At 35.2% G+C, this 18,530-nt stretch overlaps 1 protein-coding gene across 1 annotated transcript in view; it reads left to right on the top strand.

The window, feature by feature from the left end:
- The window catches only part of LOC144256905 (phospholipid-transporting ATPase ABCA3-like), a 42,804-nt gene extending 29,749 nt beyond the window's left edge, over positions 1–13,055 (top strand). The window contains exons 4-7 of the mRNA XM_077802695.1: positions 5,101–5,360; positions 7,710–7,826; positions 8,807–8,924; positions 13,003–13,055. Of these exons, the coding sequence (XP_077658821.1) occupies positions 5,101–5,360; positions 7,710–7,826; positions 8,807–8,924; positions 13,003–13,055 (548 nt within the window). The remainder of the gene's footprint in view (positions 1–5,100; positions 5,361–7,709; positions 7,827–8,806; positions 8,925–13,002) is intronic.
- Positions 13,056–18,530: the final 5,475 nt, after the last annotated feature.

Here is an 18,530-nt window from a genome sequence, read left to right on the forward strand (position 1 = left end):
AACTTTTCTCTTATGGCTTTAGTCTATCCTTATTCTGTATACTAGGCATTTTTATTATATTGTGCCTTGGTGTAGATCTCTTGTAATTTTGTACATTTGGTGTCCTGTAAGCCTCTTGTAATTGATTTTTCAATTCATTCTTCATGTTTGGGAAATTTTCTGATATTATTTCATTGGAGAGATTGTGTATTCCTTTCGTTTGTATCTCTGTGCCTTCCTCTATACCAATAAGTCTTAGATTTGGTCTTTTAATGGTATCCCATAATTCTTGAGGTTCTGTTCATGGTTTCTTACAATCTTCACTGTGTGGTCAACTTCATTTTCAGGATTGTATGTTTTGCCTTCATTGTCTGGGGTTTTGTCTTCCCAATGATCTAGTCTATTGGCGATGCTTTCTATTGAATTTTTTTTTTTTGGTATGTTGTTTCCTTCAATCATTTCTGGTTTATTTGATTGTTTTTCAGAATCTCTATCTCTTTCTTAAAGTAATATTTTGCTACCTATTTTTGCTCTCTTATCTCTTTGTTGGAATAAACAATTGTTGCCTGAATTTCCTGTCTTATCTCATTGCTGAAATGATTGTCACCTATGTTTGCTCTCTTATGTCATTGATTTGCAGATCATTTTAATTATGTACAATCTGAACTCCTCTTGACATTTCATCTACTATGCTGTCAATGGATTCTATTATTATATCATCTTGGGTTGTCTGGGGCATTTTCTTCCCTTATCTTTTCATGCTCTCCATGTGACTTCCCCTCTAGCAGTGTGGATCTGAGGTGTTACAGTTTCTATCCTATAATCTTATAGTGTCTCTGCAGGTTTCTGGTGTCTTGCCTTTAAGGGGGAAATCCATATTTATTAACAGCACCCAATGCAAACAATATATAGCTTTAAAACAAATAGTTCCTGTTTAGATGATTACAGTTTTGTCAGAATAAACAGAAAGTATGTGTTCAGGGGCCAGGGTTGTGACTCAGTGGTAGAACACTTGCCTAGCATGTGTGAGGTACTAGATTGATCCCCAGAACCACATAAAAGTAAACAAAGGTTATAAAAACAAAGGTTAAAAAAGGGAATGATTTTAATATATGCTATGTAAACAGTAGATTTGCAAAATGTTCTGCTTCTACTGGCGGACAACAAGAGAAACGGGGAAGTGTGGGGTGATGTTTATGAGGTAGGAAGTGAGAATATAGAGGTATTAGGAATAGTAGAAATAGTGAAAGATGTATCAAAAGAAGTTGGCTGTTAACAGGAGAAAAGAGAGAAAGGGGTGACCCTGTGAAAGTCACTGTCCTGTTTATGCAACAAGATGGTAGCTATTAGCACACCTAACAGGGATACCTCTGGTGTAACCAAGCCTGCAGAGACCGTGGTGATCATCTTCTGGGTCCTGGCTGTTGTCCCTAGAGGGACGTCACCACATCCCTAGTTGTGGCAGCTCTAGTATCAAACCTGTAAGAACCTTAATGTTGGGTTTCCAGTGCCTGTCCAGTGTCCCAAAATTGATGCTACTGCAACTAAAGATGGTGGCAGTAGTAGCAGAGGTAAGTCAAGATGGCATTGTATGTGTCCCAAGATGGAGGCAACTACTTTCAGAGATGGGGCTGAAAGGATGGGCCTTAAGATGGCTGCCTGTTCAGAGATACAGCACTGTGGCATACTGTGGTGTGGTGGGCAGCTGCCACCAGGGCCAGAATATTGTCCCAATGTGGAGGCTACAATATGGAGAGGGCTACAGCAATGTCTACAGCAGTGTCCCACAATGGAGGCAGGCTGAGGGAGCCAAGCATTGGTAAATGGGGAGCCATAGAGTTCTCTTTAGCTCCAAGCAGGGGAGGGTCCTAGGCCTAGGCTCCTGCTCAGGTTGGAGAGTCAGCAGGGGCGGTCCTGGGCCTGACTTGGACCCAGGGGCTCCAGTGGGAATCTGTGGGTTGGCAGGAAAATACTGGACCTGGGCCTGGGCTCTGGTGTGAGTTGGTGGATTGGGGGAAGTGGTCCTGGGCTTTACCTGAGCCTGGGCTCCTGCACCTAGGAATGCATTTAACCAAGAAAATAAAAGACCTAACCTATGAAATTAAAAAAGCTGATGAAAGAAATTGAGGATTAAAAAACTGGAAAAACCTTCCATGTTCATGGTAAAGAATTAATATTGTTTAAATGTTCATAAACCCAAAGCAATTTACAGGTTCAAAGTAATAGCTATCAAAAATAACTATCTTCTTATAATTGTGGTTTGGTGTTCTGCTTTCCAAGTATTGGCATTGCTGGTATATGCATCTCTACATATAATTCTATTAATTTGATATAAAAATTATGGTATTTTTTAATTTAAAATTTTATTTTTTATATTATCTAACATGAAAAACCCTTATATGGAATCTGGGTTTACTAAACCATCCTAGAATTTTTTTGTTTTATCTTTTTAGTTATTCATGACAGTAGAGTATATTTTGACATAGTTATACAAACATGGAGTACATCTTATTAGGATCCCAGTCTTTTGGTTGTACATGATACGGAGATTGACTTTGGTGTATTCATATATGTACATAAGAAAGTTAAGCCAGATTCATTTCATTGTTTTTCCTATTCCTGTTCCCCCTCCCTTCCCTTCATTTGCCTTTGTCTAATCTACTGAAATGTTATTCTTCCCCTCTGCCCCTTGTTGTGTATTAGTATCCACATATTAGAGCATACCAGAATTTTATGTTAAACAAATTTCAAAGGAAGAGAAAAGCTTTTTCTCCCTTTGGCATTAGCCAAAAATTGGAAGCAACATAACCCGTAGGGGAATAATGAACTTATTATATAAATAATTTAAAATAATCTTCTTGAAGTATAGAAGTACTTAATGCTAAAACAAGCATTTAAACTCAATGTACAGGAATATTATGAATTAGCTAATTATTTTTGGGAGGAGGGAGGATTATTCCAGGCAGTGGGAATGAACTCATGATCAAATGCAGAACAGAATGTCTCATTCAGGGAATTGCATTACTTTTTTTTGCTGTTTTTTCATAGCTATGTTAAGTGCATATAGGAGGCTATTAGATATGAGCTCCAGTGGTGTTTTGGTTAGTGCACAATACTATGAGTCTAGAAGGTGAACAAGTAATTAGAGGCCTATTGTGCTAAGAAAATAATATGAAGTTTCTTTTGGAAATTATGAGATACAGAGGTATAGCCATATTTAGCATGATTAGGAATAATAATATATATGGTAGTGATATATCTCTACAGTTGTTGGCACACGTAGTTTATATTTTTGGATTTCCTTTATACCTAAACGCAATATTTAGTTCCATATTATTGCTAAACAAAAATTTATTTCATATAAAGTTACTTTTGGAGTTTGGGTGTCATATTACTTGAGACAGGCTGTACCCTTAGTTTCTTGTTTCATTTTTTTTCTATTTTTTTTCTTTTTAAAACATCTCCAAGTTACAGTCTCTCCAATAATTAAATCTAAATTTTTTTCCATTATTTTTAATTTTATTTATCTATTTTTATGTGATATGAGGGTCAAACCCAGGGCCTCGCACATGCTAGGCAAGTGCTCTACTGTTGAGCCACAACCCCAGTCCTTTAAATCTAAATTCATAACACTGACAACACCAAGTGCTGGTAAGGATATGGAGCAACAGAAACTCACTCAATGCTAGGAGGAATACAAAATGATAATGATACTTTGGAGACTATTTGGCTGTTTCTTACAAAACTGACCATATTTTTACCGTACAATCCAGCAATCACATTCCATGGTATTTTCCCAAAGGAAGCAACTAAGATGTCCTTCAATTTATAAATGGGTAAAACAGTTTGGGGTACATCCCGACCAGTAATCTGGTTGTTATTCAGAACCAAACAGTAATGAGCTATTAAACCATAAAAAGACTTGAGGAAATTTAAAACTGTATATTACTACGTGAAAGAAGCCAAACTACACATGGTAGGATTCCAAACTGGTGATATTCTGGAAAAGGCCAAACTATGAAGAAAATAAGATCTTTCATTGCCCAGGAGTTGTGGGAGCAGGAAGAATGAAGAAAGAGCACAAAGTATGTTTATAGTAGTGAAAAGACTCTGCATGATTCAAAAATAGTGGATACAAGCCATTATACATTTGTTCAAAACACATAGACTGTACACCCTTGATGTGTTAATGTCCAATCATCAGTTGTAATAAATGCATGCTCTAGTGAGGGATGTATGGGAGTAGAGTTGTGGGAAATCTCTGTAACTTCTTTGTGGTTGTGTTGAAAACTTAAAATTTCTCTTAAAACTGAAGTTTTTACCAAAAAAGAAAAAAGAATCTACACCCTTTTTATGGGTAGAATTGCATTTAGAAAGCCTATTTTAATTTTGAGACAATGTGAATTAGATTCAGGTTAAGAATTATCTCATAATGTAAAAATCTGTGATGGATTCTCAAAGCAATTATGTCCAACTAGTCTTGATACAAGAGTCAAATTAGGTGGTGCATGCCTGTAATCCCAGTAGCTCAGAGGCTCAGTCAGGAGGATTTTGAGTTCAAAGCCAGCCTCAGCAACTTAGCAAGGCCCTAAGCAACTCAATGAAACCCTGTCTCTAAAAAAAAAATGGCTGGGGGTGCTGGAATTGTGGCTTAATGGTAGAGCGCTGTCCTAGCATACGTGAGGTACTGAGTGTGATCCTCAGCACTACATAATAATAAATAAAATAAAGGTATTTTATCTACAACTTAAAACATCTTTTAAAGAAAAGGGGCTGAGTGTGTGGTTTAGTGGTTAAGCACTCCTGTGTTCAATTCCTGGTTTTAAAAAAAAGTTAAATTGGGGGCTGGGGATGTGGCTCAAGTGGTAGCGCACTAGCCTGGCATGTGCGGGGCGCTGGGTTCTATCCTCAGCACCACATAAAAATAAAAATAAAGATGTTGTGTCCACTGAACAACCAAAAAATTAATATTAAAAAATTCTCTCTCTCTCTCTCTCTCTCAAAAAACGTTAGATTCTGTAGTTGACAATCTATGACTTATTCAAACTGTCTTCTTCTTGTATCTCAGCTGATCCTGCTCCTTAGTCTGTTTTACTTGACAATTGTTGTTTTATCATATAGGGTACATCAAAGAAGGGTTCCTGATTATACAACATGCTTTAGATAAGGCCATCATGTTGTACCACGAGAGCAATCTTGGAAAAAGTCTATTTGATGGTATTACCATCTTTGTGCAGAGATTTCCATTCCCAGCTCATCCTTATCATGGATTACTTTGGGTCTCCAGTCCTTTTCTCCCTTTGATATTTATACTCACGTTTTCTCCAGTTGTACTTTCCATCATGCAGTACGTTGTGCAAGAAAAGGAAGAAAGATTGAAGGTAATCCCACTTAACTATCTGATAAAGTTTCTGTAAAAAAGTTTTTTAGGCCTGTGGATACCTTTTTATTTAGAGCTGTATTATTCAACACTGATGGGTAGTTTCTACATTCCAGCAGCAGCAAATCCAAAAGAATGAGTATTGATGCCACTTATCAATTTTCCAAGCCAGAAAGCTTCAGAGACCAATAATATCTGGGGTAATGCAAAGGAAAATCCAAGATCAAGGAGAGAAATAAAACAAAATATTACTAGAGGAACTTGAAGTCTCTATACCTAGAACAATAGTGAGCTTCAAATATGACCCAACTCCTGGTTACATTAACATGAATTTTTATACTAATAGTCTGTTTATCTCACTATTTCCCTGAACAATATGTCTGAGTTTCAACAGAAAACAAAAAGCATATCATTTGAGTAAGATTCAGTGAAGACATAGATGTTGGAAATAGCAGATAGGGAATTTAAAATAAGCATGAATGATATTATAAAAGCAATGATTCTTCAAGGTCAACTTTTAACTTCTGAGATTCACTATAAAGACTCTTGAGATTCTGCATATGGTTATACCCATAACAGGGATTTATTTCAGTGGTTAGTAAAGATACATACCTGGGTCATATAGAAAAAAAGATACAAAGTCTGGAGGAATCTACTTGCAGCCTTCCTCATGTGACTCTTCACAAGATCATATATACTGCACTATTGTCCCAGCATTGAAAATCCAGTCACATATTTGTGAGAAGTCCTTATATACTCAACACCTAAGCTTTCAAATGAGAGTTGGTCATGTTGGCATCTTTTGCCTAACATACACCAAAATTCCAAACTTCTAGAAAGCAGATATACAGCATAAACCATATCCTTTGTACAGCCATTTTTGACATAGCTAGTCACCTTTATCTATTAGCAAAAGTTTCCTATTAATGTAGGGAATAATTCAGTAGTCAAATTCCTGTGTACCAGCCAAGGACCAGACTTACAAACATACCTTTCTAATAACAGCAATCTTAGGCCTTTTCTGGTAACTCTTTTTTGCACAGTAAATAACATGAAGGACTATGCAAAGAAATTATGAGAAACAATCAAGGGAATTGACAGAAATAAAAAACAAATGGAGTGAAAAATGCTTTTGACAGGTTCATTTGAGGATTTGACCCAGATGAAAAAAGAATTGAGGTACTGAATACAAATTGATCTTAAAAAAAAAAAAAGGAAAGAAAAGAAAACCATAGCCCTTCTGTAGCAGGAAATAAATTGCTTGTTCTTGAGCACTTTCTCATCAGGTATACTTACCATTTTAATGTTTCCAAACAAAGTACTTTGAATCAGAATCACTTCTTATCGTTCTCATATACTTCTGATGCTTTTTATCACATTACTGATCAGAAATGAGGTGTAATTCCCTAGCCACCACCCACAAGAGCTAAGTAGGATCTTTCTGTAAATTGAAGAGAGTTCTGGCCTAACCCATAGATTATGAAGAATGGACTGCTATTGAGTCTGATTGACTGTCAGTGGATTGTGGTGGGATGTGTTGGAGGCTACTGAATACAACTTACAATGCTTAATAAAAATCTTTAATTTTTTAGTATAAAAAGAAGAAATTGCACAAATTGAAATGCAAATAGAAAACAAAATGTAAAAATCCAAAATAAGATATCCAAAAGATATAGGACAGTGTCAGTGGTATAACATGCATAATCGGAATTTCAAAAAGGAGATTGGAAAACAGCAAAAGAAGTATCTTAAGAAACAATGGCAAGGGCTTCGGTAATAGCTCAGTGGTAGAGCACTTGCCTAGCATGTGTGAGGCACTGGGTCCAATCCTCAGCACCACATAAAAATAAATAAAGGTATAAAAAACTACAGTAACACTTAAAAATAGAAATATTGGCAAAGAATTTTCCAAAATTAATGACATATATCAAACCACAAACCACAGAGAACACAAAGAAAGATATATAACACATGTGTGCCTGTGTGAATATTATACTCAAGTACTAAAAACCCAAAAGCAACCTTTCTTTAATGTTCCTTGAAGTTGAATATAATATAAAAGAGTATTTATCTCAGTGTTTTAAAGTTTAATTTGAAATGTTTTTCAATTCGATCTAATACCAGGTATAGTGCCGAAAAAAGATCTCTAAACTCAGGAAAAATACTTTTTTTATGCCAGCACTACCCTTATTTCCTGATTTTGATCTATATTCTTGATTTTTTGTTATTCTTAAAATGGAGACCTTGATAGCCAATTATATAACATTTTATGGGAATTAGAAGAGGGTACATAAAAGAAATGTGAATTGTAGACGTAAGTAATACTTGTTATATGTTGACTTTCCTACAGGAGTATCAGCTCATAATTGGACTTAGAAACTGGATCATCTGGGCTGCTTATTTTTTCACATTCTTCCTTTTATATATTATTATTATAACTTTGATTTGTGTGTTATTTTTTACCAAGGCAAGTATCTGTTTGCATGCTATTCAGTAGAAAAATAATAAATCATGTAATACTAAGTTTTCAATGACTAAAATTTTTTAAAAGTAAGAAAAAAATTGTGAAATTATTTTAATAATTTTTAAACTCAATATTTATAAAATATTCTCTCAACATGTAACTTAAAAATTAATGATGCATTTTATTTTGTAGGTTTTTTCTTTTTTATTGGTGTTTATTTATTATACAGAATGATGAGTTTCATTGTGGTACATTTATCATACATAAAAACATAAATTTGATGTTTCACTTCCCAATACCAAATGATATATTTGATATTCTTTTTAGTATGTCTTCAAAATCCACTTCTGTAGTTATTGTGTATCTCAATTCTGACTTTTTTTTTATATTACCTTCTTTATTTATTTATTTATGTGGAACTGAGGATTGAACCCAATGCCTCACACTTGCAAGGCAAGCACTGTACTGCTGAGTCACAACCCCAGCCCCAATTCTGACATTTTTATTAGAAATATTTGCTCTATATTTGACTCTGCTTTCATGTATTTAAATCTAAAATAATTTTTTAAAATAAATCTAAAAATTCTGTTCCTCACGCTAGCTACATTTCAGATGCTTTATAGCTACATATGGTTAATAGCTACTCTAGTAGACAACTTAGTTACAGTTAATTACAGCCTGCAAATTGATTCCTCCTGTGAGAGGAAAAGAGTAATCATGCTGTGATCTGATTGGTCTCAAGTTGACAGGAAAATTAAAAGTTTTTTTAATTGATTCCACTGTAGAAACTCATGCTGCTGAGTCTCTCAGCAAGTCTTACACTCTTTTGTAAGAAATGAGTCATATAACTTCCTGTCTCATGAAGTTTCAAAAACTGAGTGGATGATTGGTTTCATTAGAGACATAATTTTTTTTCTTTTTTCCTTGTGTTTGTATGATGCTAGTTATTGTGTACCTTATCTGATGCTGTATTTGTTTTGTAGATTACAGATGAGCCAATATTGCGCTATAGTGACTATAGTTTCATCTTTATCTTCCTTGTGTGTTATGCCATTGCTTCAATATTCTTTAGCTTTATGGTTAGCACATTTTTCAATAAAGGTAAGTAAGCATCTTCTGTAACATAATTTTTGTTTGTTTCAGTTTGCCAAAATATATTTGGAGTTTCTTCCAGCTATCTCATGTGTAGCCTTGGCTTACATTCTAACATAGAAAATGAGTTGCATATGAATTGAGTTGGCAGATTTGAAAGAACATTAAGAATTAATATTTCCCAATGTATATATAAAGTTGTGACAATTTGAAAGTAAAAAAAAATGCTTCCTGTTGATTTAATTTGCTTTTGAAAGTAGAGGGATAGCTGAATTTATTTATTTGACATCTTCTTTGTGCACTTAGCATGTAATAGGATTTTGTATTATCTAAAGCCACATTGGTTCCTTGTGAAAACTCACTTAAGAATAGTCTGTGTGGCCAAATAGCCCCAGATTGTCTACTTAAGACATTTTCTTAGAAATATTTTCAAATAACTGACAGGAAAGAGAAAATAGGAACTAAACCCAAAGGAGTCAGAAAATATGTATATTATGGCAGACTTAAGCTAATTTTCAGTAATTAAGTATAAATCATCTGATATACCAGTTACAAGATATAAATCTGCTCAGTGAAATGTTCTTGTGCCCAGATATTAACTGTAGTAAGAATCTGAAAAACCACAATAAAAAATGGAAAATTACACTCAACAGACATCAACACTGAGATGAAGCAGGTATTGTGTTTACCTGATAAGCCATTTTTTATTAGAGCATCCTATTTATACATAGTAATTGGATTCATTTTGACAAAATCAAACATGTAACGAATTTGATTTCAATCCCCAATTCTCCTCCCCTTTTACTCTGGCCTCTCTTTCCTTATTCTCCCCCACCCCATCTACTCTACTAAACTTCCTTTTTTCTACATATACATAAAGATGAAATTCCCTTTGATTCCTTTATATATGAATATAGCATGATTTTGTTAAATTAATTCCACTTATCTTCCCCTTTCCCTTCTTTTCTTTCTCATACTCATTCTCTTCCTCTTTCTCCTCCACTGATCTTTCCTGTATCTTTATGATATCTGATCCCCTCCCCAATCACCCTCTTTTCCTTTGTTTTGCTCTAGCTTACACATATGAGAGAAAACATCGAATCTTAATTTTCTGAGTCTAGCTTATTTTACTTAGCATGATTTTCTCCATTTACCAGCAAATATAATTATTTCATTCTTCTTTATAGTTGAATAAAACTCCATTATGTTTATATACCACATTTTCTTACTCTGTCCATCAATCAATGGACATCTGGGTTGATTCCATAATTGTTTATTGTGAATTGTGCTGGTGTAAACATTGAGGTGACTGTAACACTATAACATGCTGATTTAGATCTTTTGGATAAATACTGAGGAGTAGGATAGGTGAGTCATATACGGATTCCATTCCTGGTTTCCCAAATGGTTGTACTAATTTGCAATCCCACCAGCAATGTAAAAGTGAACCTTTCCCCCCATATCCTCACGAGCATTTATTAATTTTTTTGTTCTTGATAATTGCCATTCTGACTGGAGTGAGATGAAATCTTAGTGTAGTTTGATTTACATTTTCCTAATTGCTAGAGATGTGAAGCTTTTACACACACACACACACACACACACACACACACACACTTCTTAAACATTTGTGTTTCTTTTTGTGAAAAGTTTCTGCTTAGTTCTTTTGCCCTTTTGTTGATTGGACTATTTGATGGTGCTTTGGGGGTTTGTTTGTTGCATTGATATTTTCAAGTTCTTTGTATATTCTGGATATTAATCCCATGTCAGTGCAGTAGCTGGCAAAGATATTCTCCCTCCCTCTTTCACTCTCTTAATCATTTCCTTTGCTGCGCAGAAGGTTTTTGTTTTTTGTTTCTGGTACCAGAGATTGAATCTAGGGGCACTTAACCACTGAGCCACATCACCAGCCCTTTTTAAAAAAATAATTTCTTTAGAGACAGGGTCTCACTGAGCTGCTTAGAGTCTTGCTAAGTTTATGAGGCTGGCTTTTGAACTCATGAAACTCTTGCCTAAGGCTCTCCAGCTGCTGGAATTATAAGCATGTGCCATTGTGCCCAGCTGCAGTAGCTTTTTAATTTGAATCCATCACATGCATTAATTCTTGGTATTATTTTCTGAGTTTTAGGGGTCCTATTGAGAAAGTCTTTGCCTGTGCCTACATGTCAAAGTGTTGGTCCTATGTCTAATTCATGGGTCCTTGATCCCTTTTGAGTTGACTTTTTTGCAAGGTGAGATATAAGGGTCTAGTTTTTTTTTTCCTCTACACCATTGATTAAGAAGGCTATCTTTCCCCTTTGTCAAGTATCATATGACTGTAAAAAATTGTCTTCTGTTTTATTCCATTGTTCTTCATGTGAATTTTGATGCCAAATCCATGCTGTTTTTGCTACCATAGCTCTATAGTATAATTTAAGATCAGGTATTATGTATCACTTTTCTTGTTCAGATTGTTATAGCTATTCTGGGTCTCTTATTTTTCCAAATGAATTTTAGAATGGTTTCTTCCTAGTTCTGTGAAGAATGTCATTGGTGTTTTGATGGGGATTGCATTGAATGGGTATATTGCTTTTGGTAGTATGGCCATTTCTTAAAATTTGTTTGTTTATTTATTTATCTATTTATGCATGGTGCTGAGAATTGAAACCAGTACCTCACATAGGCTAGACAAGGGCTCTACCAGTGACCTACAACACCAGCCCAGTATGGGTATTTTGACAATTCTGCCTGTCTAGCAACATGGTAGGTCTGAGGTTCTCTTCAATTTCTTCCTTCAGTGTTCTGTAGTTTTCATAGTAGAAATCTTTCACCTCCTTGGTTAGATTAATTCCAAGGGTTGGTTTTTTTTTAATGAAGGGATGGCTTTCATGATTTCTTTCTCAGTTTTATTATTATTGGAGTATAGAAAAGCTATTGATTTTTGAGTGTTGATCTTACCTCCTGCTACTTTGCTAAATTCATGTATCAGCTCTAGAAGTGTTCTGGTGGATTTGGGGGGGGGGGGCTTATAGGAATAGGATCATGTCATCAGCAAACAATGATACTTTGGCTTACTTTCTAATTTGTATCCTTTTAATTTCCTTCTCTTGCCTGATTGCCCTGGCTAGTTTTGAGAACTATATTGAATAGAAGTGGTGAGAGTGCACATCCTTTTGTTGTTTCTGATTTTAGAGGAAATGCTTTCAGTTCTTCTCCATTCAATATGGTGTTGGCTATGGGTTTGTTATATATACTCTTTATAAATGTTGAGGCAAGTTCCTTTTATCCTATTTCTTCAATGTTTTTAACAAGAATGAGTGCTGTATTTTATCAGAGGTCTTTTCTGCATCTATTGATGAAAATATGATTCTTGTTCTGAATTGTATTTAAGTAGTGAATTACATTTATTGATTTTGCATATGTTGAAACAGTTTTACATCCCTGGGTTGAAGTGCACTTGATTATGGTTTATCATTATCTTCTTAATATTTTTTTATCTTAACTATGTTTAATTTTTCACAGTAAAATTCAGAATTCATAGATCATACAGGTTTGCAGAATTTAGCAGTACTAGAAAAAATCAAAGGATAGCCTTAAATCTCTATACATTTAGGGAATAGTGTTAATTATCAGAACTAGGCTTAAAAAGCAGACAGATATAAGCCAGTTTTTCAAATGGCAGTGTGGCCCTTTTATGCCAGGTGCAATATATAAAAGATAGCACTTATTGATTAAACCTATATGAACTTTTATTTAATAAACTTTTACAGAACATTTAGATAAGGCTTAGGAAAAACATATTTAGTTTCAGATATATATACATATATTTTCACATATATTCGGTTTATTCATGAAAAATCAAACCTGGTCAAAATTGTAAGTTATCTGTTTCTCTAACAAACAAAAATCCTAAAAGTAATGGACATCACACTTTAATATTTTATAGCTCTCAAGCCTTGCGCAAATTGTTACTCATCAGTGTGACTTTTTTTTAAACAGGCAGGCTAGGCAGAGTAGGATATCTGGAAAAGCAGACTCAATTAACATTTTAAACATTGTCCAGAGGAGAGTGAGTTCCCATAATCCTCATTAATGTTTCTCTCTTAAGGCTTTGAACTCGTGAACCTCTTGCCTAAGCCTCCCGGGCTGCTGGGATTATAAGCATGTGCCATTGCCCAGCTGCAGAAGCTTTTTGGTTTGATTCCATCACATCAGTATATGTCCCCCTCTCCAAGTTATTTTCTCCTAAAATAAAATCTTGGTTAAGAAAACATTGATAATTTTTCTCAGGGTCCCTTTGGCCTAAAGGCCTTATTCTTTTCTAGGAGACCATCAGCAGAGCAGGTTCTGTTTTCTTTTCCTGGAAGGTACTTGCAAATGAAGTTGTTACTTTTTGGGTGAGCATGTTATCTGCACATTTAATTTACATAACAAATTTTATACCAGGAGAGGGATCAGACAGTCTGGCATATTTAAAAAAAAAAAAAGTGCCTTAAATCTTTTTCCCTTCCAATTTGCGCGCAAGGGATTGGAACACAGGTTATTGTTGTCTAAACAGTACCTCTTATCATCGTCATAATGCCATTGACTTTAAGTGTGGGTGTACAGGATAGTGGGATTCACTGTGGTGTGTGTGTGTGTGCGTATGTATATATTTATATACATAGCAAAGTTATATTAGATTCATTCCACTGTTTTTCCTTTTCCTATCCCCTCTCCCTTCCCCTCATTCCCCTTTGTTATCCAATGAACTTCTGTTCTTTGCCACTCACCTTGTTGTAGGTCGCATCCACATATCAGAGAGAACATTAGACCTTTGATGTTTTGGGTGTATCTTATTTCATTTAGCATGATACTCTCCACATCCATCCATTTGCTGGCAAATGTCATAAAGCCATTCTTCTTTGTGGCATATGTACCACAATTTCTTTATCCATTCATCTGTTGATGGGCATCTAGGTTGGTTCCAGAGCTTAGCTATTGTGAATAGAGTTGCTGTAAACATTGATGTGACTACATCATTGTAGTATGCTGATTTTAAGTCCTTTGGGTATATACTGAGGAGTAGGATAACTAGGTCAAACAGTGGTTCCATTCCTAATTTTTTGAGAAATCTCTGTACTGTTTTCAGAGTGGTTGTGTTATGGGCCAGGGTGTATGGGCAGTGACCAAACAGACTCCGTTTTATTCTCAATTTCATTAATTTCAGCCTTCCATTGACCTTGAGGTTGTTTGTTCTTTTTCTAAGGGCTTGAGGTGGAGTATAAGCTTATTTATTTGGAATCGCTCTAGTTTTTTTAATATATAAAGATTTTTCCTTCTTAATTCTGTTTTCATATTGTCCCAAAGAGTATGAAATGTTTTATCTTTGTTTTCATTTGTTTCTAAGAATTTATTGATTTCTTCTCTCATTTATTCTTTGATAGTTCTTCTTTTGAAAGAATATTGTTTAATCTCAGTGGATTTTGTGGTTTCTGTTATTTTTCTTGCTGTTGATTTCTAATTTTATTCCACTATGGTCCATTAGAATGCATGAGGATTATATCAATCTTTTTGTATTTGCTAAGACTTATATTGTGACATATGATATGGTCTATTTTGGAGACTTTTCCATGAGCTGCTGAGAAGAAGGTGAATTTAGCAGTTTTGGAGTGAAATATTCTGTAGGTGTCTTATTAGGTCAATTTGACTTATCTAGCCAAATAATTTTACAAGTCAAATGGACCTAAGATTTTTCTTTTTTTTAAGTTCCAGAATTTCTCTTTGTTTTTGTAGATGTCAAGGATGGAGGGTGGCTAGGTTTGTTTGGCTAGGTTGTAAGAATTTCTCATTAGCAAACTCTCTACTGTGTAATCTTAAAGTATTCTAGTCACTTTCCAACCTCTCCTGGTGGGGGAAAGATAGGAGTGGCCCTACTGTTAGTATAAAGATAAATGTTAGTTAGTATAAAGATAAATATCTGGAGCATACTTTGATGTCTGTTACATTAATTACCACCTCTGTAGGATCAATAGGGATCAATGACCAACATCAGTACAATACATAATTGTGAACTCTGGCATTCGACATTATGTAATAATCACCTCAATATGAATGGTGTATGAATTGCTTAAACTATATAATTCTGTTATTCAGTGGGATTATAGCTTCTTAAGAGAAAATAGGGTGGAGAGGTGGGAGAAAGTTTTAATATTTAAAAGAAAATGACCTGAGGAGATACAGGAAGTAGGTAGCAGATATAACCATAAACAAGAAGGAATAAAAGACTGAGAGTGATAAAGAGAAAGTGGAAACAAGAAAATTTGGCTGTTAGTGGGAGAAGAAAGGTGAAGAACAGGCAAAAAGGGTTTAAAACCAAGATATGAGTAAATTGGCAACTGTAAAACCTAATCAACTTGAGACCACATGTACTTGAATCCCACTTAAGATAAATCAAGGCTAACTAATAAATAAGTGTAGAAGAAAGCAATTAATGTGAGGGTAAAATTATAAGAATAAATCTGTATTTTTCAAAGATGAAGAAAAAATAGAATAAAAAATGGGAATATGGATAAAAGAAAGAAAATCTTGATCCTTCCTAAGTTGTCATTTTTAAATGCATTCTAAATGCATTTTAAATACAACTGAAAAATGAGAATCTCAGCAAAGAAGTTATAATAAAGAACTAAATATACAGGCTTGAAAAACCAAAAAGAAAAAAAACTGAATAGAATAAAGAGGGAGTGGAACTGAGGAAACATGAGTAAGAATTTATGCAATACAAAAAAAATAGAGAAACAATATTGAGAAAAAAATGGATTATGTCTCAAGGATAAGGGACATTCATACATTGGAATCTCAGAAAGACAGCAGAAAAATATGAGAGACTGAAAAAATATTCAAAGCATTAATAACTAAAAATGTGCCAAAGCTGGTGGAAGGACAGACCTGTAGTCTCAGGAAGCTTAGCAAACACCAGTTGGGATAAACCTGAAGAAATTCATGTCAAGGCATATCATAGTTAAAATTCTGAAAAATAAAGACAATTTAAAAAAAACTACAAAGCAGCCAGAGTAAAACCATGTGTTACTTATAGAGGAACATCATTTGTAATGACAAGTTTCTCATCTGATGCCAGAAGGAAATAGCATGTTTTCAAGTGCAAAAGAAAAGAACTACCAACTTTGAATTCTATATTCAGCAAAACTGTTCTCCAGGATTGAATGGGAAATAAAGACATTCTCAGGAGATGGAAAACAAAGATAATGATTTGCTTTCATTTTTACCCTTAAAGAAGAAATAAAGCAGATTTTCTGAACAGAAAGGAAATGATAACAAAAACTTTATAACCGTACGAAGAAAAGAACATTGAAAATGAGTATAAATGGACATATTATAAAATAGGTACAAGTGGGTATATTATAGTATAGTAGTATATTATAGCATAAAAGAGGGTTATACTTTTCATGAGTTTTTTAAGTAATATGTACCACATTTTCATTATCCATTCATCTGTTGAAGGCCATCTAGGTTGGTTCCATAGTTTAGCTATTGTGAATTGAGCTTCTGTAAACATTAATGTGGCTGTGTCACTGTAGTATACTGATTTTAAGTCCTTTGGGTATAAACCAAGGAGTAGGATAGCTGGGTCAAATGGTGGTTCCTTTGCACATTTTCTGAGGAATCTCCATACTGCTTTCCCTAGTGTTTGTGCCAGTTTACAGTCCCACTAGCACATGTATGAATGTACCTTTTTCCCTACATCCTCACCAGCACTTAAGACTGCTAGTGTTATTGATAATTGCCATTCTGACTGGAGTGAGATGAAATCTTAGTTTAGTTTTACTTTGCATTTCTGAAATTGCTAGAGATATTGAACAGTTTTTTCATTTTTGATTTGTTGATTGATTGTATTCTTCTATGAAATGTGTGTTCGGTTTCTTATCTCATTTATTAATTGTGTTATTTGTGGTTTTGGTGTTGTTTTCCGAGTTCTTTATATATTCTGGAGATCAATGCTCTATCTGAGGTGCATGTGGTAAAGATTTTCTCCCATCTGTAGGTTCTCTCTTCACGTTATTATTTCCTTTGCTGAAAAGAAGCTTTTTAGTTTGAATCCATCCTATTTATTGATTCTTGATCTTACTTCTTGTACTTTAGGGGTCTTATTAAGGGAAAACAGATCCTAAGCCAACATGAAGATTTGGACCTACTTTTTTTTATATTGGGTGCAGGGTCTCTGTTCTAGTGCCTATGTCTTGGATCCACTTTGAGTTGAGTTTCATGCTGGGTGAGAGATAGGGGTTTAATTTCATTTTGTTACATATGAATTCCATCAGATTTTGAGAGGCATAGTTAGTGTCCATGCCTCCTTTGCTTGACCTCTTAAGTTTCTCTGAGAGTCAAAGTAGCAACCACACCAACTATTTCCCTGTTATATATTTAGTTTTTCCCCATCTCCTTTAGCTTTTTGCCTCAAAAACTGTAGAATGTAGGACTTGGTGTATATCCACACACTCCTGTACAAACCTAAGAGGCTTCCACCTTTGCTTGGTATATCTGGATACCTAATTGCCATCTAGAAGGTCAGAAGTGTTTAGCTGCAACACATGTGGTATGTGTGGTAGTTGGCGGCCTCTGGGGTGCACTGGCATGTACTACATCAGCTTCTGGGTCAGCTACAGCCATCCACTGAGTCTGCTCCCTTAACACTGCACTCCCTGGAAGTGTCATTCTCTATGTTCCATTCCACCCCAGTCCTTTTGTCAGCAGTGGGAACAGAAGATGGCTTGGCAGCCTTCAGCTCACAGTAATTGCAACACACAGGTTACTCAAAGGGCCCATTTCAAAGTCATTCCCTATAATAGTTTTTGCTGGTGTCTAGGTGGGATGAAGTTGTAGAGAATTAATTGCTTTCAGAGCTGCAGAACATGGTTTCCCTAACAAGTTGAGAGAAACTAGGCATTCTCACCAAAGGCTATGTAGCTCCTGCCCCAGGTTAACTCAGTTTTACTTTCTCTTCCACTGCTGTTTCTGAAGTAAGCTTGTCACTTTGCCTAGCCCTCTTCCTAATGTTGTAACTCCCTCTCCCAGACCTGCCCTGGTGCTGCAGGTACAGATTTGGAATTAGCAAATGCTTTCATATTTTCTGTTGCAGTAACCACAATTTCCCAGTCCTTCTAGATCAGTAACTGTCAGTATTTTGTCTCAGTAAATTCCCTCTTGTCTTCCACCTCCCTCTCAAATTGGATGTTCTCTCACTGCTTTGATTCCAAACTGTGGAAGAGTTGAGATTTATCACTTACTTCCACTCTATCATTTTGCAAAGCTCAACACATTTACTGAGCATATATTGTATATTATATACTGGTGATAGAAAAGTGAAAAAGGAAGATAAATTCCCTCTCCTTTTAGAATTTATAGCTTAATACTCTGTTGTAGTTTAAAAAGTTGTGTCTGCCTCAGTGGTGCATACCTTCTAGGGAAGCTGAGGCAGGAGGATTGTGAGTTCAAAGCTAGCCTCAACAACATAGCAAGGCCCTAAGCAACTCAGCAAGATCTTTTCTCTAAGCAAAATAGAAAAAAGAGCTGGGGGTGCTGGGGCTATGGCTCAGTGGTAGAGTGCTTGCCTAGCGTGTGTGAGGCACTGAGTTCAGT

This window comes from Urocitellus parryii, chromosome 9, assembly GCF_045843805.1.
Source record: "Urocitellus parryii isolate mUroPar1 chromosome 9, mUroPar1.hap1, whole genome shotgun sequence".
Classification (NCBI taxonomy): domain Eukaryota; kingdom Metazoa; phylum Chordata; class Mammalia; order Rodentia; family Sciuridae; genus Urocitellus; species Urocitellus parryii.